The 19,446-nt window shown below is 39.1% G+C and overlaps 1 protein-coding gene across 1 annotated transcript; it reads right to left on the bottom strand.

Moving 5' to 3' along the window:
- Positions 1–299: 299 nt before the first annotated feature.
- On the bottom strand, positions 300–18,819 carry LOC136097122 (interleukin-5 receptor subunit alpha-like). Its single transcript, XM_065829192.2, has 10 exons — positions 18,717–18,819; positions 18,204–18,358; positions 17,931–18,078; positions 17,249–17,357; positions 16,978–17,165; positions 12,851–12,987; positions 8,607–8,751; positions 4,717–4,801; positions 3,564–3,654; positions 300–2,210 (listed from the first exon to the last, which is right to left on the bottom strand). Exons 1-10 carry the CDS (start codon positions 18,817–18,819, stop codon positions 2,082–2,084), a joined length of 1,290 nt encoding a protein of 429 aa, XP_065685264.1. The 3' UTR covers positions 300–2,081.
- Between the last annotated feature and the right edge of the window lie 627 nt (positions 18,820–19,446).

The following is a 19,446-nucleotide window of genomic DNA, read 5'->3' as shown; positions in this document are numbered from 1 at the left end:
CAAACAAACTCAATGACTGTGCTTTTGTTGTTCAGGTATTTCCAGCTGGGGCTCTTCAGATGTTACCAACCATTCTCAGTATTAAAGGAGAATGAGTGCAGTCTTCTCCACTGCAGTGAGAGAGACGTTTTACAAAAACCCCACATATTTGGATGAATCAAAACTCTGCACAGAAATGTATCTTATAAACTGAATATTTCAAAAAAGCACAAACAATAACACTAAAGATGTTATTTCAATTGGAATCAAATATTTCCTTCAATTAGTATTATTTTGAACATGGAGAAAATTTACCAGAAATGAAAGCAAGAATTTTTAGGTAGCACCTAAGCCTTCCAGAATGTTAGGTGCATCATTTATTTGTATTTCTCACCTACCAAAAACAAAAATCAAAACAAAACAAAAAAACCCAAACCAACAAACAAACAAACAAAAACCCAGAAACTTCTTGCAAAATAGAGGCTATGTATTTCTTCTCTTGTAATCAAATAAATACTGTAATGAACACCACCTCATGGAAATGGAAAGAAAGATTTCTTTAAAAGGACTGGGAAAAATAAATAGCAATGGTTGGTCAGTTCTGAACTTGAACTTCTCTGAGTTATGCTTATTTGAACAATCACAATACAGATGAAAACTTTGTTTTCTTTACCTGATCTGAAGTCTTCTCATTTTGCTAACTGCAAAGGAATAAGTCCATCACATTAAAAGACATGTCTTCACACGTATCTCTTCTTTATAGACAACGTATTTTTACACAATGCAGTGCCTCAGAAAGTTTTGGGGTTTATTTCTGAGCTTTAGAGAAGCCTTGTGAGCTTCTGCTGCTGTTTCCAGAAATATTCACTGTTTCCGTCATCTCTCATGACCACTCCAATCAGATGTTGAATAGCTAGCAGGAGATTCGTATGAACAACTGATCTTCAAAGGCATTGATCTATGAGACAGTACTTGGAAGCTGTTGCAGCATTGTGAAATACTAACTCTAACTCCATTTTAATCCAAGTGGACTTCAGTATCAGATCACATAGAATGATTGGCGTCGAAAGGGACCTTCAAAGGTCATCTAGCCCAACCACCTGCAATAAGCAGGGACATGTTCAACTAGATCAGGTTGCTCAGAGCCCCGTCCAGCCTGGCCTGGAATGTCTCCAGGGGTGGGGCATCTACCACCTCTGTGGGCAAACTGGGCCAGTGTTTCACCACTCTCACTATAAAAAAAATTCTTCCTCATGTCTATCCTGAATCCCACCCTCTTTTAGTTTAAAACCATCACCCCTTTTCCTGTTGTATCAGGCCTTTCTAAACAGTCTGTCTCCATCCTTCTTATAGGCTCTTTTCAAGTAGCAAAAGGCACAATAAGGTCTCCATGAAGCCTTCTTTCCTCCAGGCTGAACAACCCCAACCCTCTCAGGCTGTCCTCATAGGTGAGGTGTTCCAACTCTCTGGTCATCCTGGTGTCCTTCCTCTGGCCTCTGTCCAACAGGTCCATGTCTTTCCTGTAGTGAAGGCTCCAGACCTGGATGCAGAACTTCAGGTGAGGTTTCACCAGAATGGACCATGGGGGCAGAATCACCTCTCTGGCCATGCTGCTTTTGATGCAGCCCAAGATACGATTGGCCTTCTGGGCTGCAAGCAGACTGCCAGCTCATACCCAGTCTTTCATCCACCAGTACCCTCAAGTCCTTCTCTGCAGCGCTACTGTCAATCCCTTCATCCCCCAGCCTGTATTGATACCGGTTGCCCTGATTCGTGTTCAGGACCTTGCACTTGGCGTTGTTGAAACTCATGAGATTCACACAGGCCCACTTCTCAAGCTTGTCCATGTTCCTCTGCATGGCATCCATATTGTTTGAGGTGGTGTAATTTTACCAGACTGCAGATCAGAAATAGAGACAAACTGCAAGGTACTGCTTTGCCTTTGTGATCCAACGATCATTTTAAGAGTTGCACAATATCAGAGCTCAAAATACTGCAAGTTACTGGACTCAGACAAACTCTAGTATCAGTCATTATTAGATCTGTCAGAATATTGTCCCCTTTATAGAAAGGTAACTCTTGCATGAAGATAAAAAAAGGTGTCATCCCCACAGGTCTTCTAATCCATATTCTTTCAAACATTTTGATCGTTGGATGTTCTCGTCTCCATTCTCTTCTGGAACATCCAGACCAACCTCTGAGTGCATCTCCATTTCAAGTGACATTGTTTTCTGTTGGATAAAAATTACATTAAGCATAATGCCTGTACTCAATGGGATTACAAATTGCTAGAAGCATGCTACTTATTTGATTTATCTGGGATCAGTACAGATTACGTACTCTGTCACGTAACTGGAATACAGAGGTCATATGAGTTACTCTCTCAGTCTAGAGGCTGCTCATGGAAAATTTGCTTAGTTGCTCTGAGCTCTAATTTTCTTGCTTGTCACCCTCCAGGATCATATGACTATGTACCTAAAGTTTATGTCAAAGCCACAGCCTAGCTTTCAGCGGTTATATTTATTTGTCGGATAAAACAGATTACCTCAGCACCATCTTTTTCACTTTTACAGTATGTCTAAAACCAATGTCTTTGCTATTTTGGGTATCAGCAATATTTTAGATACAATTATAATATGTATGTACAGGCTCTGAACAAATGTTTTGAGTACATAGGACAGAAAAAAATCTTCATTACAGTTTTCTATTTTGATTATGTTTTCCTCAGAAAATACATAGTTTGGGCACATCATCACCTTCTCATCAGGAAAACCAGATAAGATCTAAACTTACTGTACCTCAGAGAACATTTCACTGTGTAGTTTCACTGGAGTTATAGAGATATAGATCACTGCCTGACTAGCACGCTTTTCCCTCTAACTTACACAATGATAGAGATAAGAAGCTTCGAATGTGCCAGTAAAAGAGTTCAATTGATGACAGCCACACAAATATTGCAAATATTGCAAATATTTATTTCATGTTTTGCCTGGTTGACTAGAGACTTGTAATTTGCCATGAGATAAGCTAGCCATGAGATAAGCACATCAGCTCTTCCAAATCGAACATCTCTGCACACAGTTTTATCCTGCACCGGGTACACTGTTGGGGTAAGTTATATTGCGTGCATTGTGGAGCCTCCTCTTATTTGCCATAAGAATGTGCACATTTACTACAACATAACAAATGACTTGCAGATCTCCACAAAAACATTCTCTTTGATAACTTGCCCACATGCTTATACACGTAATATCCCATGACCGACTATTCTGCAGGGAGTCAGGGTGATCACTCCTTAAAATGTTGGCCCATTAAGTGTGGATATGCTGAAACACTCTCTTTGAGGTACGTTTGAGATAGTATTCCACTGAGGATTTTCTCCATCCTGTCTATTGAAATCACTGTCCTGTAATCTCCACGAGCTTTCTGTTCTCTTCTGGCTTCACTACAAACACTCTGCATACTTTTTGCTCAGTTTGTCTTAAAACCGACCCGCTGCTCCAAATCTAATGCTGTGCCATTCCAATCACAACTAGAATCACGCGTGTCAATGTGGTGAGAGAAGAAAGACAGACACACTCTACCTGGTGGTGATCCTCATCTGCAGCTAACCAAGTTTTGATATTATCTGAAGGATGTGGAACAGGCATAGTTATAACTTCCAGGCATCTAAACCTAAAAGAGAGAGACACAGACATGCGACTCTTAAATGTTTGCAGGAACAGATCCATCAATAGTGTTCTGTAATATATACACCAATTAGTCAGGCATCTACTGTTTGTAAAGCCATTCTGTAATTTCTTTGACTCACTGCAGACATTTTTCTCAACTTTTTTCCCAGCTCTTCTTCAGCCTGACTGGGTTTTAGCCTGTTAGGGATTCAAAAGGACTGTACAGGTAAGTGCAAACATATGTTTTCCAAGCAAAGTGAGAGCTTGTAACATACTACTATGTCTCTAGATAAAAAAACCTCTACACCTATATATACTTCTCGCAATTAAAAATTTTACCTATGAAATGCAATAATCAAAGAGAGAAATGCTGGATGATAAGGAGCAAGTATAGCATCAAAAACATCTTTTAACTCATTTGCTGACGTCTAGCACAATTTATGTTTGAGACTGAGTGGTGTCTGTGCAAAATCATGAAAACATTTTGTTTCAGCACATAGGTTGGTTTTGAGTATTATATAAGTTTTCCATTGAAAAGATCTGCCAGCCGAGCTGTTCTCTGGAGATCAGAGTCACTCCTCTTTATTTGACCAGAATATTGTTTTATGTTTAGATGCAGATGGCTTTCAATTACATTTTGTTTGCCCCAAGGGAAACTTTTAAATCTGTATTCTTATATTAGCTCTTTTATATCTATAGTTCCTTGAATCTTTGTTTACTGGAAGAAGATAGAGCACATGATAACTTATCTTAATAATGAATAATATTTAGTCATTAATTAAACAATCAATTTACTTTTTAACAGGAATTCCATTTACCTATTGTACCTTCCAGATATTAAGGCAGATATTGAGTTACCATCCTATCCTGAACACGTTTTTTTTTGCAGTTCAAGAAAGCCTTCTTTACCATGTCAATAGGAAACATACGTAGCCAGACAGAAAAGTAGTAGCATGGAGGAAGTTCGCTGCCTTAATTATTGGTGGGTGCATGACCACTGCTATTACTTTTACCCTTATCTCTCTTCCACCAGAAATTTATATTACCTTCCAGAAATATACATTACCTTCTACATGCACATATCAGTAAACCTCCAAGGAAAATCAGGAGACAACACATGAGGCTTAGCAGCATGGCATCTACTGTCTTTTCTTAAAAAGAAGAGAGAAAGGTGATGTTAATAATGTGGGAAAGGGTAGTTCATAGATATATGAACTATAAGTTAACTTGTCCATATTGCACTCTTCTCGAACTGCCACAACTTTAAAGAATCATATCCTGGAGGTTTATAGGGGAAACAGGGGCTTCTGACTTCAGCACGATTCCTGCCTCCTCCTTTGAGCTCTCAGCCTTGCTGCTGCCTCAGCTCAGCACTTTGCCTGGTTTCCTCTGTTCCAATGCCATCCATCCCCTCATTGCCCTGGAGTTCTGCTCTCACATGATGCACGTGGACTGTCCTGCCACTGGATGCTTCCATCCAGCCTTTACTCTTCTGGATATTAAACCTTCTGTCCATCTGCTATTCACACTCCTGCTGTTGCTTCAGCTGCTCCCGGGTTCCTGCCATTGCCACCTCCCATGTCCACACACCATCATCCCCTGCTGCTGCCTCCTCATCCCTTCACAGCTGTAACTGGTTTAAGGCAAAATGAAAATGGAAGCTTTTTGTCAAACAAAATATTTGCTTTGACTCAAAAAGCAACATTTGGTTTCCACTGTATTTATCTTTTTTAAGTCTTCTAGGGATAGTCCTAAAGAAATGCCAGCAATACATGTCTATATTGTTCAACAAATACTACTGATCTATACCTTGTATTCATTCCTCCAAAATACCCCAAATAACAAGTCTTTGCTTGACTCAAAAATGTATTTTTGGCTGGTTTGCTTTGTTTGGTTTTGCTTAATACCTAGCTTTAGAACCAGAATTAGTTTGGACTTCTTTGAACTAAGTACTTTGAAGAAAAACAGGCAGGAACAGCTCTTAAAATGTTAATAGTCTGAGGCCAGTTACACAACAGTTTTAGGATCAATTTAGGTCAAATTCAAAGAACAAAAGAATTGTACAAAAGTTCCTAGTTTGAACCCATCTGTATTGTAAACCAAGGATATTATGAATTTCCACAAATTTGCTGTGAAACCAAGAAAAAAACTTACAAACCTGTGAGCAATTCTTTATTCACTTGAAGTTGAAAAAGGAGTTTTTCCCTGCTTGTCTGTTGAGATGAGTGCACAGAAGATATATTCTGAACAATCTCTGGACTATGTAGTAGAAATTATTTTGTTTGAGGTAATTGTTTTGCATCATTCTGCTAACCCCATATCACGTACACAGCCGAGAGAAGAGGAAGCAGTGGTCTTTACACCAGCCAAACCGCAAAGAGGTTTGGTTCTCTTGCTTTCTTGCCTCATGCACTTTGGAAAGGAGGAAGAAAAGGAAGCATGTGTACTGTTTTAGATAGACTATTTTATGGTGGTTTTTCTTCAGATGCAAATGGTTAATCTTAGTCACAAATAACAGAACTTTGAAACTAAAACAAGTGGCTTGGTTTGCAAAAATGCAGAACACCTCTGAATTACTATTAACTTCAAAGTGATCTATGAATCCTCAGCAGCTTTAAAAATCAGACCAATTATTTTGAGTTTCTATATGTGAATAAAGCTGATCAAACATTTTTTAGCAGAAAGTTTCTATACTAAACAGTTCAGTTCAGTTTAAATTGTGGGATTTTTTTCAAGAGCATATGCTAATTCTAATGGAAAATGAATGTATTTCCCATGAGAAAATTAAAAAATTCTTTTCATGTCAAAGGAACATTTCAGAACAAATATTTTAGTTATGTTTTGAATTATGTTATTTCATTTTGATGTTTCAGCTTTTTTCAAAAGGAGACTGAAATTACTCTTAAAAACACATTCTTAAAGAAATGTAGTACATTTCCTAGATGAAACATCAGAATGTCATGTAGAAGTAAACAAAAAGTAGGTCATTGCATGCTCCACCAAGGCTTCCAGTAGAAAAACTGACACATTGCAAAATTAAAAATTCTGAATGGATGCTTCTCCTTCCTAGTTACTCCACAGAAAAATTTGATTTTTTCAGTTCATTGTGTCTCTGAAATTAGGTACCTGACTTTCATGGAGTTACAATGAGCGATACTCCTAATAAAGAGGTTTTTTTTAATCTAGGCAATATTAAAATGCACTTCATAATGTCCACTTATATATGTTCCCAAACTTTCTCTCAGCATCAAAGGAGATGTTTAAAGAGGTTTACCTGAGCATGTGGTGCCTCTATGTCATATATTCATAGATTCATATTATAAAAGCCACCAATCCTCTTCACATACAGGAAGGAAGAAGAGAAATTGCCACACTACGTGAACTTGTGCATCTGTGCATTAGGCTCGAGGGGTAAGACAACACACTGCACTGAACACATGGAGGTATTAGAGCTTATATGCAATGGCAGCCTTGTCTGCCATAGACTTTTCTGAAGCGGAAGAAATGTTTTGGTTGTTCAGCATCAACAACAGTTGTAGTGGAAGCTGGAAGAGCAGCAGGGTTGAAAACAGCTGTAGGAGAGTTGCAGCTGCTGAGAGCAAGGCTTGGTAAGCTGGAACCAGGATGGGTGACAGTTCAACTTCATTTCCTTCTTCTGGTGAGGGGCTGGCAGTGAGTGAATAAACCTACATCCCCCCACCAGAAAAATCCCTTCTAATTTCCCCTCCCTCCACTGCCCACCCGTCAGGTATGTCCAGCCTGACATCAGGTAGACCTCTCTGCTGGCCATGCTATGATCCTAGTCTCTCCCTGTCTTCAGTGATAAGAAATAAGCGTCTCCAAAGGGTAATTCAAATCCCCAATGGGCTGGAACGTGTTCTTTCCTTCACCACAATGAGCGTGTGGAGTAACTACGCTTTCCTCTACAAGCACTTTAGAAGTGAAATGCTTTATGAAATTAAATGAATGAATCTGGGCCAACAAAGGCAGCAGATGAGAGGTGGGATGAGACCAGTGGGATGTGGTGAGGCATCTGACAGAGTAGGCAGGCAACATCCTATAAACCCCATGACTGAGTTTACCTCCAATCCATTGCAAAAATAATAATGTCTGGCTTTATATTTCCTTTGTCTTCAGATAAATATGTACTAGAAGCTCAATAGATCAAAAAGACATATTCCAAAACACACAATCTGTTGCATTAAATAAAGATATCTATCTTCTTACTTATCATTAGTATTGTACTTTTTTCTTTTTTTTTTTTTTGCATGTCAGTGCACAGAGACAAGTCTATGCACCATTTTCTCTCCATAAATATAGTGTCACTCCATTATACTCCTTTGCCTTTACTTAACCTGACACTAAACTGCTGCATGTGAAGGTATTTTTCTCACCATGGAAAGCACAAGCTTCCCTTATTAACACATGAATGGTAAAATCTAGTCATAGGAGGTGAAGGAAAAGTAGTACAAGGTTATTGTACAATTTGTGCTGAAGTGAGTTCTAGGGGCCAGAGCACATATGTTTAAATGAGAGCTAAACCACTTCCTACCTCTGTTAGATAAGAAATTATTCCCCTGATGTAGTAATAGAAATGTTAGGCTTAGTCCCTGAGGACTATGTGATTTGATTAATATTATGCTGTAGTGAGCTTCTCAGCTGCCAACCATTCTTGTTTTCTAAAGGCTGTCAAGAGTCAGATATAGCATTTCTGAGAACAGCCCTGTGCTAGATGGCTTTAGGACCAAGGAGGTATTATACAACTCATTAAACCAAGGATTTCCCTACAGCACCTAGAGCTGTGTGAGGCTGGTGCATGGTGTGGACCTCTAGGTACTGCTACAGTACAAAAATAGGGCAAGGACAAGAACAGAGGTAGTAGTGAAGTAAATATGTTGAATAGTAAGAACATATTCAATGATAAGGGTTACGAATAGTAAATACATGATAACTTACCATCATGAATAAAGACTGGTTCACTCCATTCACTCCATATCTTGTTTCTTATACATATCTCTTTCTTTGCCCTCACTTGTGCTGCACATGTTTTTGCTGGCTTATGAAAGGGATACTCATATTTCTCTTCAGTGACATCTACAATCTGTCAAGAAAGGTTCAAGGGGGTATTTTAGGTGATTTCACATTGCAGTTCAAATAGATACAGATCTGAGGATGTCAAATACTATTATTTGCATCTCAAACCTAGTAGGAGAGATTTTCAAAACAAGTGTTTATGTCCAGACACAATCTGACTCTTACCTGGCTTGTATTAAAACTCAGGACTGAAAATTAAGAAGAACCTAGAACTGATAATATGGAAGGAGTTATCAGCTATAGTAGGACAGTAAGAATTTGAAAACACTGATTCCCCTTTCATTTTTTATCACACTAAGTGCAGGACAAATACAATAACTATGAAACTGTAAGTTTCAAGGTTTTGGTGTGGGTACTGTGCTAAACTTGCTTGTCTTGTAGAAAAAAATCTTGCATTTTTCAGTTGACTGGTGGTAAGGGATGCCCACTATTGTAGTGACTAGCTCGAAGTATCTTCAACTGTGCAAATAAAAGAAAGCCCGTTACTTCAAAAGATTGAGCTCACACAAGGAATGTCAGAGTTTAAAACAGGGATCTCTGAATCAGTCATCACTTTTGAAAACTAAAGCCAGCTTCTGTAAATAAACAATGTTGAGAATTTAAGAAGGAACAAAAAAGAAAGCAGGAGAGGAAACTCCTGCCTAGGCAACTTAAAAATAATGTCAGGAAGTTGCAAAGAAGTAGAAAGTATGTGTCTCAGACACAGAGAGGCCCAGAATTTTTTTCATCTTTAGTGTTCAGAAAGCACAACGAGGTAGTATTATGAGGTCAACTCTAAGAATAGGTGATATCCTGCTCTCCTTATACTGACTGGTGTGGTATGGATTTGACCCTGTGTACCCTGCCATTTCTTTCACTTCCTTTACACTCCTTAAGATCTTTCCAGATCTGCTGCCAAAAATAGGTCCAAAAGTTCACATGCTAAGTTTTTCAAAAGTAAGTAAAAATCAGGGAAAGCCCTTGGGCTTTCAAAAGCTAGTTGTAAATGACTACAAGGATGAAGTGCTAACCAAATGATGCGCTTGAAAATTTCTTCCTGAGGAGCCAATAATAAGCTTATGTCAACATAGGAATTTTTCAAAATGCAGGACTGAAAGGCTTCCTACAAAACTAAGTCAGTCACCTCCTGGAAGTCATGATGTGCAGAAACTTTCAGTCACATCTACCCAGACCATTCATGGAGCACATTTGTCCAATCCATTGTCTCTATACAGAGCCATCCCCAAGCAGCCTCAGAAACCTTTTCTTGTGCTAAGCTGTCCTTGGAATTAGGACACTTTTTCTAACTCTTAGCCTACATTTTCCTGACTTCAAATTTGGCCAGTCACTTTTTTCCCTACTCACAAGATGGCATGGGTAAATATGATGCCTATGCTCTTTAACACAAGTTACACTCCTTTAATCTAGACTATGTCCCTTAGTCTTCCATTCCTAGAGCACATTTTCAAAGCTTATGCTCATTTTGAGAACTCTCACTGGCATTCTCTGAACCTTTTTTTTAACATGTATTTTGTGGTGGTGCCCAAAGCACAGTTTGAAACTTCAGGTGAAACTCAGTAGCTAGGAAGGCAAATTAGTCACAACCTACATCTTACATGTGACATGCCTGTCATATATACTTGAATAACATTTGACCTTTGTGTAAAAACATGGAATTATTGATTCAGTTTGTGGTTCAGTGTATTCCACAGACCTCTTTTCTTCTGCAGTGCTGCCTATGTGTTAGTTCCTTATTCTGTGTATTCACATTTGACCTGTGCTTCCTAATCACAGGATATTTCCTTGTCACTGAATTTTTACTTGCTGATTTCAGACTTATCCAACATTTCAGATTCTAATCTTGTTTCCACAGTGCATGCCACCATTCCTAGCTTCCATCAGACTCAACTCCCTATTTTCAAGTTGTATCGATCTGTATCACAGTATCATTATTTGTGTGCCTAAAGTATTCAGCAATTCATCTCTTCAGACATTCAAAATTAATAAATGTAGACCTGTATATTTTAATCATTAAACTCTTACCTGTTCTTCAATAAATATCTACAAGCTTACTTTGGGACACCCTAATACCTGAACTCATTAGGTCTCTGTGACAGCAATTAAGACCTTGCTTTGACCAGGAAGAGTATCTCAGGCTTGCTCCGTTCTTCTCCCTCCTATGTTTCTAGCAACTGCTGTGCTTTTCTTCCTTAACTCTGCACTCACACCTGCCCTCTTTTTTTTCGTGCCTCAGCTAGGTAAATACTATCATAGTCATTGTTAACTTTGACACTGATTCTCCTCAAATCTACCGTAAAACCCCCTCATTTATCTCACACCCTCATATATCTTGTTGTTGTTGTTATCACACTTGCTTCTCTCCTGTATTCCCAAACAATCCCATCTGAGGAAAAACCAGAACAAAACAAAACATGATTTTCCGCTGCTCTAGATGTTTATGCACTTCCATGCCCAGATGATTTACTTTGCTTTCCTCTAGTATGTTTATATCCTACAAATGTGTACAAAGCAGAGGAACAGCTGTATAAGACAAGGAAAGCAAAAGAAGTTTATTCCATTTAACTAAGGGTATACTAGACTATTTTATGTATTTGATGTTTACTTCCAGAGAGTGGAAGGTGTTAGGAAGCTGGAAACAGTGGCTGCAGTGGCTGTATGAACGCTGTGGATTGCTCTGAGTCTCAAAACAGGAAGGAAAACTGTGTACATGGGCAGAATGGGATCAGAAGGGCCTCATCATGTGTCTGAATAGAACACCAAGGATCTGGCATGAACCTCCCTTCTCCCTCTGTTCACTGCCTTTAGTGAATAGGATCTATGTTAACGGACAAGGACAAGTCCCCAGATGTGGGACAGGGGTTTTGATGTATAAGACTTGGGAATGGTTTGGGGAATGACAATTATTTGCAGAGGTGGTCTAGAAGGAGGCTACTTGTCTGTCTTCTGGAAAAACTCAAAGAAGACTGGGAACATTCGGTATGTCCGCGTACAGTACTTGACTGTTTTTTCATGTGCTGCAATGAGGGAATGTGGGAAGAACCAGGCCAGTTCTGGAAACTGCCTAGAAGTATTAGCACTGCATCTGAATTAATAAACCCTATTGTAATTTATGAAGATAACATTATGTGATCAATAATGTGTCAACCTCATTGCACTTCTCCTTTCTACTGTGTCTAAAGAGGCGTGGATCCATACTAATTTAGTCGTATGTTCTTTCAGGGCTTAATCACGTTTAAAATGTTTGCAGCCGGCTTAGATGAGCCTTTTATTGTCAGAGCAATGGGCACTGATTCAAGTGTGTTTTAGCTGAAATTTAGGTTCTTAAACAAAAACACAACTTCAAAAACAGCTGGATGAAAACAACAAAGATTCAGAAAATTCACATTTCAACACACATCTGAATTGCATACCTACCGTATCCTGAATTAAGTGCTTGTCTTTCTACTCTATGAGAGTTCAAATAAGAATTTCCATGAAAATTTTTCAGCTCTTATTTCCAGGTAATTTAAAAATGCCACCAGGTAATGTCAGATGGTATTTAGTCACCATATGTCACAGCCTAAACTATAACACTGTTCCAGTTCTTACTGGTAAGACTTAAAAGAAGCTGCTGATACACCATTAAAGTTTTTAAAGTATATCTAACACATGCAAACAGCATGGATCATTCTTTTCATCGTGTATGTAGAAATAACAAAGATAACATGGGATTTTTTCTTTAAAAATATTATCAAAGCAGCTGCTAAACTTTGGTTTTTATCAATACTCATTTTTCTATATCAAAAAATTCAATAATCTCTGCGATAGTAACGTACAAAGAAAAAGAAAAAACAAAACAACAACAACAAACAAAAAAAGAAAAAAAAAGAAAAGAAAAAAAAAGAAAAGAAAAAACAAATCCAGTCCAATGCAAGTATGACTCTGAAAGACCTCATGTGTTGATTTTCCATTTTTGACAAGAAAGACAAAAAAAAAGTTAGATTAGTCATGAAAGATCTTGGGCCTTTTTAAAGTTTGGGTTTTAATTCTATTAAATTCAAGGGATGCATAGTTTTCATGGAAGTTATGTGATACAGGATAAGTGTATTACCAAAAAAAACACTTACCTTGTGATCTGTTATTTTCACTTGATACAAAAAGCACTTGCTACTTGCAGAGCCAATAGTAGGCGGGGGTTTCCAGTGAATTTTAATACTTCTGTTTTCAAGGGAAACTGAGACGTTGATCGGTGGGTTCAGTTTCTCTGAAAAAAAGAGCACAGAGAAACATTGTGTACCTCATGCTTTTTCTCATATTCATGGTGACGCAAAACAAACAGAGTGTGTTAGTCCTTAAAATACATTGCTGACTATTTGGGAGATTATCACACCCAAAGAAGGCGTTCAGTGAGTGACATATTTTCTTTGAAAGTGCTGCTCACAAATGGCATCCATTTCCGTCTCAAAATAAAGGGAGTCTTTTTTTTTTTTTTTTTTTTTTTCCATTTATCTTTCCAGGGAAGGTAGCAAGGGTGGACAGGAGGAGTGAGACCTTTGAGCTCACTCTCCAGAGTGAGGATTGATGTCAAGGAGACATCTGAGTTGCTACAGGCTCCCTGCCATGTAGGATAATTTCCACTGTGTCTGGTGGGTTACCACAAGTCTGACCATGAGCCTAGTAGCATAACTTTGAAAAAAAAAAAATGAAGTTTCATCTCTCACTGAGAGGTTACTGAAAAGATGTCAGCTCCTGACAAGTCTTATTAAACATGCAAAGTTTGCTACAGATGCTTCAGAAATCTCCCCCTCTCTCTCTTTTATATGAACAGGCAAGCACTTGCTATGGAGAAAGCACAACATGTTTAGGAGATGTAAACAAACAAACAAAAAATCCCCCTCCTGCCATTGTTCTCCAATCACAAAGTGCATGGAATATGATGGCAATGATTGTTTTTTTAGAAAGGGATAAGGTACAGGGTTGTAAGCAAGGGACATTTGACTTCCTGGGATTTTAACCTTTGGTTTAGATAAACAAGTCTACAGTGGCTTTCTAGTGTCAGGATACTGATCCTGGGTGCGTGCTGGAACACTCCCACTGAGTCCCCTCTGGCTGCTGTTGAATTGCTGTGAAGGGAGGAAATGCAGCTGAAGTTTTTTGGAAAAACTCTCCCAGAAGCAGCAGAAGTGTGTGGCAAGTCTATGGACAGGGTCAGTGAGGTCTGGGTCTAACAGGGCTGCAATGTGGTGCTGGATACAAAAGTCAGAGAGAGACAGAAAGGGCAAGTGGCAGCATTACTCATCCATGAAGTCGCTGTACTTGCTCTAGTAGCTGGGGCTGTGTGACCACGTCTCTCCACAGACTTGTATGTCACACTGGGGTTTCCTTTCAGACTTTTCTTTTTCCTTCCCCTCTTTGAGAAGTCTCCTCTATTTAAGCGAAATTCCTATAAAGTCAGTAAAAACACTTATTCCAGAGCTACCTCAGGCTTGTAAAATTGTTAGCTTCTGCCTGTCCCCAAGGCTGTTGGCAGTGACCAACACCTGTGTTTGAGGGTGAAGGCACACTATGAGACATGAAAGGTGATGAAAGTCAGCAGCAACCTTATTTTCATTTAGTCTGAGAAATACTATTCCCAGAGCATCTCTCCCTTCAGTGAGCATATCAAGAGTAGGAAAGAGGTTTTTTTCATGCTATTCTCTCCTACCACCTGGAAATTTCTTCAGCACACACCCTCCCTCCCAGGTAACCAGAAATGAGTAATTTTTGGGATGCTTGCAGCACAGGGTGTGCATGAATCCTGTTTTATCAGACCATATGTCATGGTAGAATCGTAAGAATAATTTGGGTTCGAAGGGACCTTCAAAGGTCATCCAGTCTAATCCCCTGCAATGAGCAGGGACATCTTCAACTAGATCAGGTTGCTCAGAGCCCCGTCCAGCCTGGCCTGGAATGTCTCCAGGGATGGAGCATCTACCACTTCTCTGGACAATGTGGGCCAGTGCTTCACCACCCTCAGTGTGAAACATTTCTTCCTCATGTCTAGCCTGAATCTCCCCACTTTTAGTCTAAAACCATTACTCTTTGTCCTGTCAAAACAGGCCCTTCTAAAAGTCTATCTCCATCCTTCTCATAGGCTCCTTTTAAGTACTGAAAGGTCACAATATCCAGGCTGAAAAACCAAAACTCTCTGTCTTTCCTCGTGGGAGAGATGTTCCAGCCTTTGGATCATCTTGGTGGTCTCCTCTGGATCCTCTTGAGCAGATCCATCTCTTTCCTGTATTGAGGACCCCAGAGCTGGATGCAGTACCCCAGTTGGGGTCTCCCCAGAGCAGAAGGGCAGGATCACTTCCCTTGACCTGCTGGGCATGCTCCTTTTGATGCAGCCCAAGATATGATTGGTCTTCTGGGCTGCAAGCACACAGTCCCAGTTTGTGTACAGTTTTTCATCCACCAGTATGCTCAAGTCCTTCCATGTTACTGGAAGAAAGCTTGGATTGCAGGGGCTGGTAACTCCCAGCAGGACTGCACAAGGTCTGGGGCCAAGCCCAGCTGGAGGCTTTCCTGTTTAAGAAGGAGAGCCCAGGTATAAATGACCCTTTTTGATGTGTGTGACCTAAAGGGCACCTTCTTAGGAGGGAGAAGACAACTCAGGTTTGCAGTGTTGGAGTCAGTAATTGCAAAGTGAAAACCATCCCCTGCAAGCACACTCAGATTTTGTGGTGCCCTGCCAAAGCTTGGCAATGGGTTTTAGAGGCAAGGCAAGTTAACAGGGTTTGTGTTTGGTGCTAAGGCATGAGGGAAAGCTGCTGGCTGAGCCAGCTCTGACAGGTGTGCACCCTGCTGATGGCTAAAAATGGCTAAAGCGGGAATGGAAGAAGGACAGCAAGCAAATTTTGGCACTCTGGCCTCTGCAAAGAGGTGGTGGTGACTGCTCTGAGCAAGGGGATGAAGATTAAGTGGATGGAGAGAGAAGGAAGAAAGGGAGATCCTGCTACCTCTCACCTATCAGCTCACTCACTCCTGCCCACCCCATCCGTATGTTCCATGGGGAGGCCCTGGGTGGGAAGTTTGCCTGAGGAGTAGCAGAAGGGTGGAAGAAGACATGAAACTGCCAAGGTGGAGCTGGGCAAGCCCTTGCTTGGGAGGTTGTCACGAAAATCAGAGTAGCTCAAGAATCATCCCTGAACATCACCTGAAAGCTTTTGTTGCTGTATGAGGCATTTGATCCTAAGACTGGATGCACTATGGCAACTCTGCTCTGGAAACTGCAGGTGGGATCAGACCCAGGCAGCCAGTCTGGAAGTGAGCATCTTCCCAGTCAGCTATGAAAACACCTACTACAGTCTTCCTGCACATAATTTTTCTGCTTTTTAAATTTTCTTTTTATTACTGCTGTCTTTCCAAGAAAATCTGATTTTCTTAAAAATGTTTTATTTTGCTAAAATAAAGCATCTTGCTTATAACTGGCTCTGACAGCAATGTAATTCTTTAGGTAAATAAAATAATTCTAATGTGTTAAAACAGAATAAATGAGAACTAACTGAAAATAAATTTTAGTAGGTTTGAATAAGCTTTTTGCTATTCCTTGAGTTATGACTGATTCTTGGGTTATAGATCTGGAATATGATCAACATGTTCATATTTTAAAGGTATGTGAATCTGCAGTCTGTGTTAAAAATCAGGTGAGTTTCTTACCCATGAGATTAATTCAAACTTCCTAGACAAGTAAGAAAAAATAATTTTATATGACTATTCAAAACTGTAGATAATTACAAATAACTGTCAAAGTACTTGTAACTGGAAAAGGGCATAATAAATAAATAGAAATATTACTGATGTTTGAGAACACTCATATTCTTAAATTCAGTTATGAATTACATTTTTTCTATTTATGTTTCTTTTTAACCATATTTTCTTCAGTACTATAAAAAAAAAAAAGATAAAAAGATAGTAAAAACTGGAGAAAGTAAGGATATAATGCTTTTCAAATTGCATTTTCTAACACTAACCCATCAATTTTTTAAAATGCCAGTTACAGATAAACAATGATATTTCATCAGAGAAAAAAATACAAACCTTTGAGCCATAATCCATTTTGTTTAATCTTTGTGTAAGATTCCAAGAGAGATAAATGCATAGAAAGTTAGAATTAATATTCTGACTTTGTCACACATCCCTCCTTTCTTTGCTTTCCAGACCAAGGAAATAACGCAATAAATGAACTTTTCATAGTAGATAATGAGATAGCACTTACCTATTCTCTGAGGTGTAACAGCTTTGTAATAAGACAGTCCACTTGAATTATTTCTCAGATTTCTTACAGTTATGTTTAAGTTGATTTTCCTTGATGGTTGGAAATATATTTCTTTCATATGGCAACCAATATTTTTTTTCCTTGCATTCTTTATATATTGCTGGCATTTGAAATCTTTTCCTACGTGTCTGTGGGAAGGAAATATGAGTCTTGTAAATCAAAGACAGGCACAAAAACATGGTTCCGTATCTATGTTGCACAAGACCCTTACCTGTGTGAAAAAAAGATCTGAATATCTTCAGGAGCTTCTTCTGTAATATGCCAGGTGCAATTGAAAAAAGAAATGTTATATATGATGCATGAAAGACTCTGAATATATACTGCAACAAAGAAAGGGGAAAAAAGAAAGAGTGATACATATTTTACATGGATTTCATAATAAAAAAAATGTTTTCCTTTACAAAGCCACTATGGAGCCTTATTTCTAGACGTGTGAATAGGTGGCAGGTGAGAACAAACGTGTCTTTCTGCTTTTTGGACTATTGACAACTGAGAACTGCATCTGCTACTACCACCAAAAGCTTTACTAACCCACTTACAGAAAAAATGTCCAAAGTATTAGCTGAAAACTTCTACTCTTTTAAGATTTCCTGAAACCAGGTGATCCAGAGCAATCTTCAAGAGATATGAGTTGCTAGGGAATATGGAGGGAGAGTTTGGGTTGTTCTGAGTTCTTGTTCAGCAGAGCTGGATTTTTCCGAATCTGAACATGTCTAATTAAGGAAAGAATTCTCCAATATTCCAAGGTGTTATGTGTCACCTGCTCAAAAAATCCGTGCCAAGAAAAGTAGCATAAGATAATAATGAGCTTTCAGAAATGATATGTCTCCAACTGAGACAGAACATTATCACAAATGCTTGGATGTCTTAACAGCATGCAGGAAATAACTGACCTGGAGGCGCCTTGTAAATAAATTTTGTCCAACCACTCTCCTCAATTACATCTTCTGTTTCTTTTGCAAAAAGCTGTGTTTTAACTTTAGCATTAAAACCAGAGTATAATTCAAGATGTATTATCTTTTTCTTCTCCTTCAGTCTTTCCTAAGAGGAGGAAGAAGGAATTGTACAAAGGTACTAAGCACTGAAAATGAAATTGTGCAAATTCATCTACTGAATGCAATAATATGAATTAACTTTAAACTATGGATAACCATTAAACAACTTACTTTCCTTTCATGAGTGCTATTGAAGAATTTGTAAATCAAAATATACTTCACTGTGTATTTGTCTGTTTCTTCTTTTGTCAAGTTATTGTTCCAGAACAGAATAACTCTTGACTCATGCTTGGTAATCCACAGAACATTATGTAGCCGAAGTGCATCTGCAATTACAATGAGATTACAGAGAGGAAGAGAGAGCCCACCACTGCATAGACAAAAGACTTGGCTCTCAGTAAGGCTTACATACCCCGTAGCTCCCCCAGGAGCTCTGCTTTTACGTGCAGCAGGTAGTTGCTGAGCTCCGTTGAACATGAAAATGACTTTAGCAGTGAGATTCATGTTTACCTTTCTGCAGTTCACAAAATGTTAGGTGACTCTCTTTTACCTGTCTTGGACATCTCTCCTAGCACAGGTCTCCATTTCTCTCTATGGGCTGTAGAAAGTGCCTTGATGACATGTTCAAGTCAGACATCTGTGATGGCTAGTGTAGGATGAACTATTGCTTAATATTTTACTTACCCATTATCTCTGGTTGTCCACTTGTCAGGCTAGTGGAAAACATTATCTTAGGCTGGAAAAAGCTTAATATCGGCACGACAAGAATGACTGTGGTACGTGCCATAGCAAATGCTTTGGGCCTCGGGTTTGTAGAAACTGAGACTCTTTAGTTCCAAGTTTGGTTGAAAAAGCACTTAAAACATGATATTTTCTTTTTGCATCTGTGAAATAAGACAAAACCGTCACTTCACCAGTTAAGTGATGTATGAAGCATAAGAAGTAAATATGAAATGACATATGCTTAAAGGATCTTGCTCATTGGTGCCTTCTATTCCCAGGATGTTTCTATTTAAGTGCACTCTTTAACTGGGTGCCAGGGGCAGAGGACAGATGTGCCGTGCTGAGCTGGTTTTGAATGGCAGTACCACTTAGACTGGAAGGCCAGACCACAGATATGACACAACGACACTGAAAGCAGGCAGTTGGGGTAGGAGCCACCTGACACAAGTTAAGTTAGACACAAAACCAGCAGCTGTAACTGTATGAGTTATCCAACCTCTAGTGACAGCAGAGTAACTGTCACTTCTAGGTTGTGATTTGTGTTACCTGGTTTAGGTATCTACTTTAGGAGGACGTGAATTGTAAATATTTGAGGATAGATGAATCTTGCCATTTGCAAACATGACTGTCAGCTGGAGTATATCAGGTGGCTGCTAAGTTTGGGATACAGGAAGCAGTCAGATTCCACACT

The sequence above is a fragment of the Patagioenas fasciata genome, chromosome 1 (genome assembly GCF_037038585.1).
Source record: "Patagioenas fasciata isolate bPatFas1 chromosome 1, bPatFas1.hap1, whole genome shotgun sequence".
Classification (NCBI taxonomy): domain Eukaryota; kingdom Metazoa; phylum Chordata; class Aves; order Columbiformes; family Columbidae; genus Patagioenas; species Patagioenas fasciata.
The sequence above is the reverse complement of the archived record's forward strand: the minus strand, read 5'-3'. Positions and strand labels throughout refer to the sequence as shown.

What these genes read in the sequence shown, in the direction of transcription:
- LOC136097122 (XM_065829192.2), bottom strand. Translation starts at nt 18,819, where the DNA reads ATGGCACGTACCACAGTCATTCTTGTCGTGCCGATATTAAGCTTTTTC. An exon ending in ATAGCACTCATGAAAGGAAA is followed by an intron (nt 18,079 to 18,203) that starts GTAAGTTGTTTA and finishes TCCTCCTCTTAG; the next exon opens with GAAAGACTGAAGGAGAAGAA. An exon ending in CTGATATGTGCATGTAGAAG is followed by an intron (nt 3,655 to 4,716) that starts GTAATGTATATT and finishes TCTCTCTTTTAG; the next exon opens with GTTTAGATGCCTGGAAGTTA.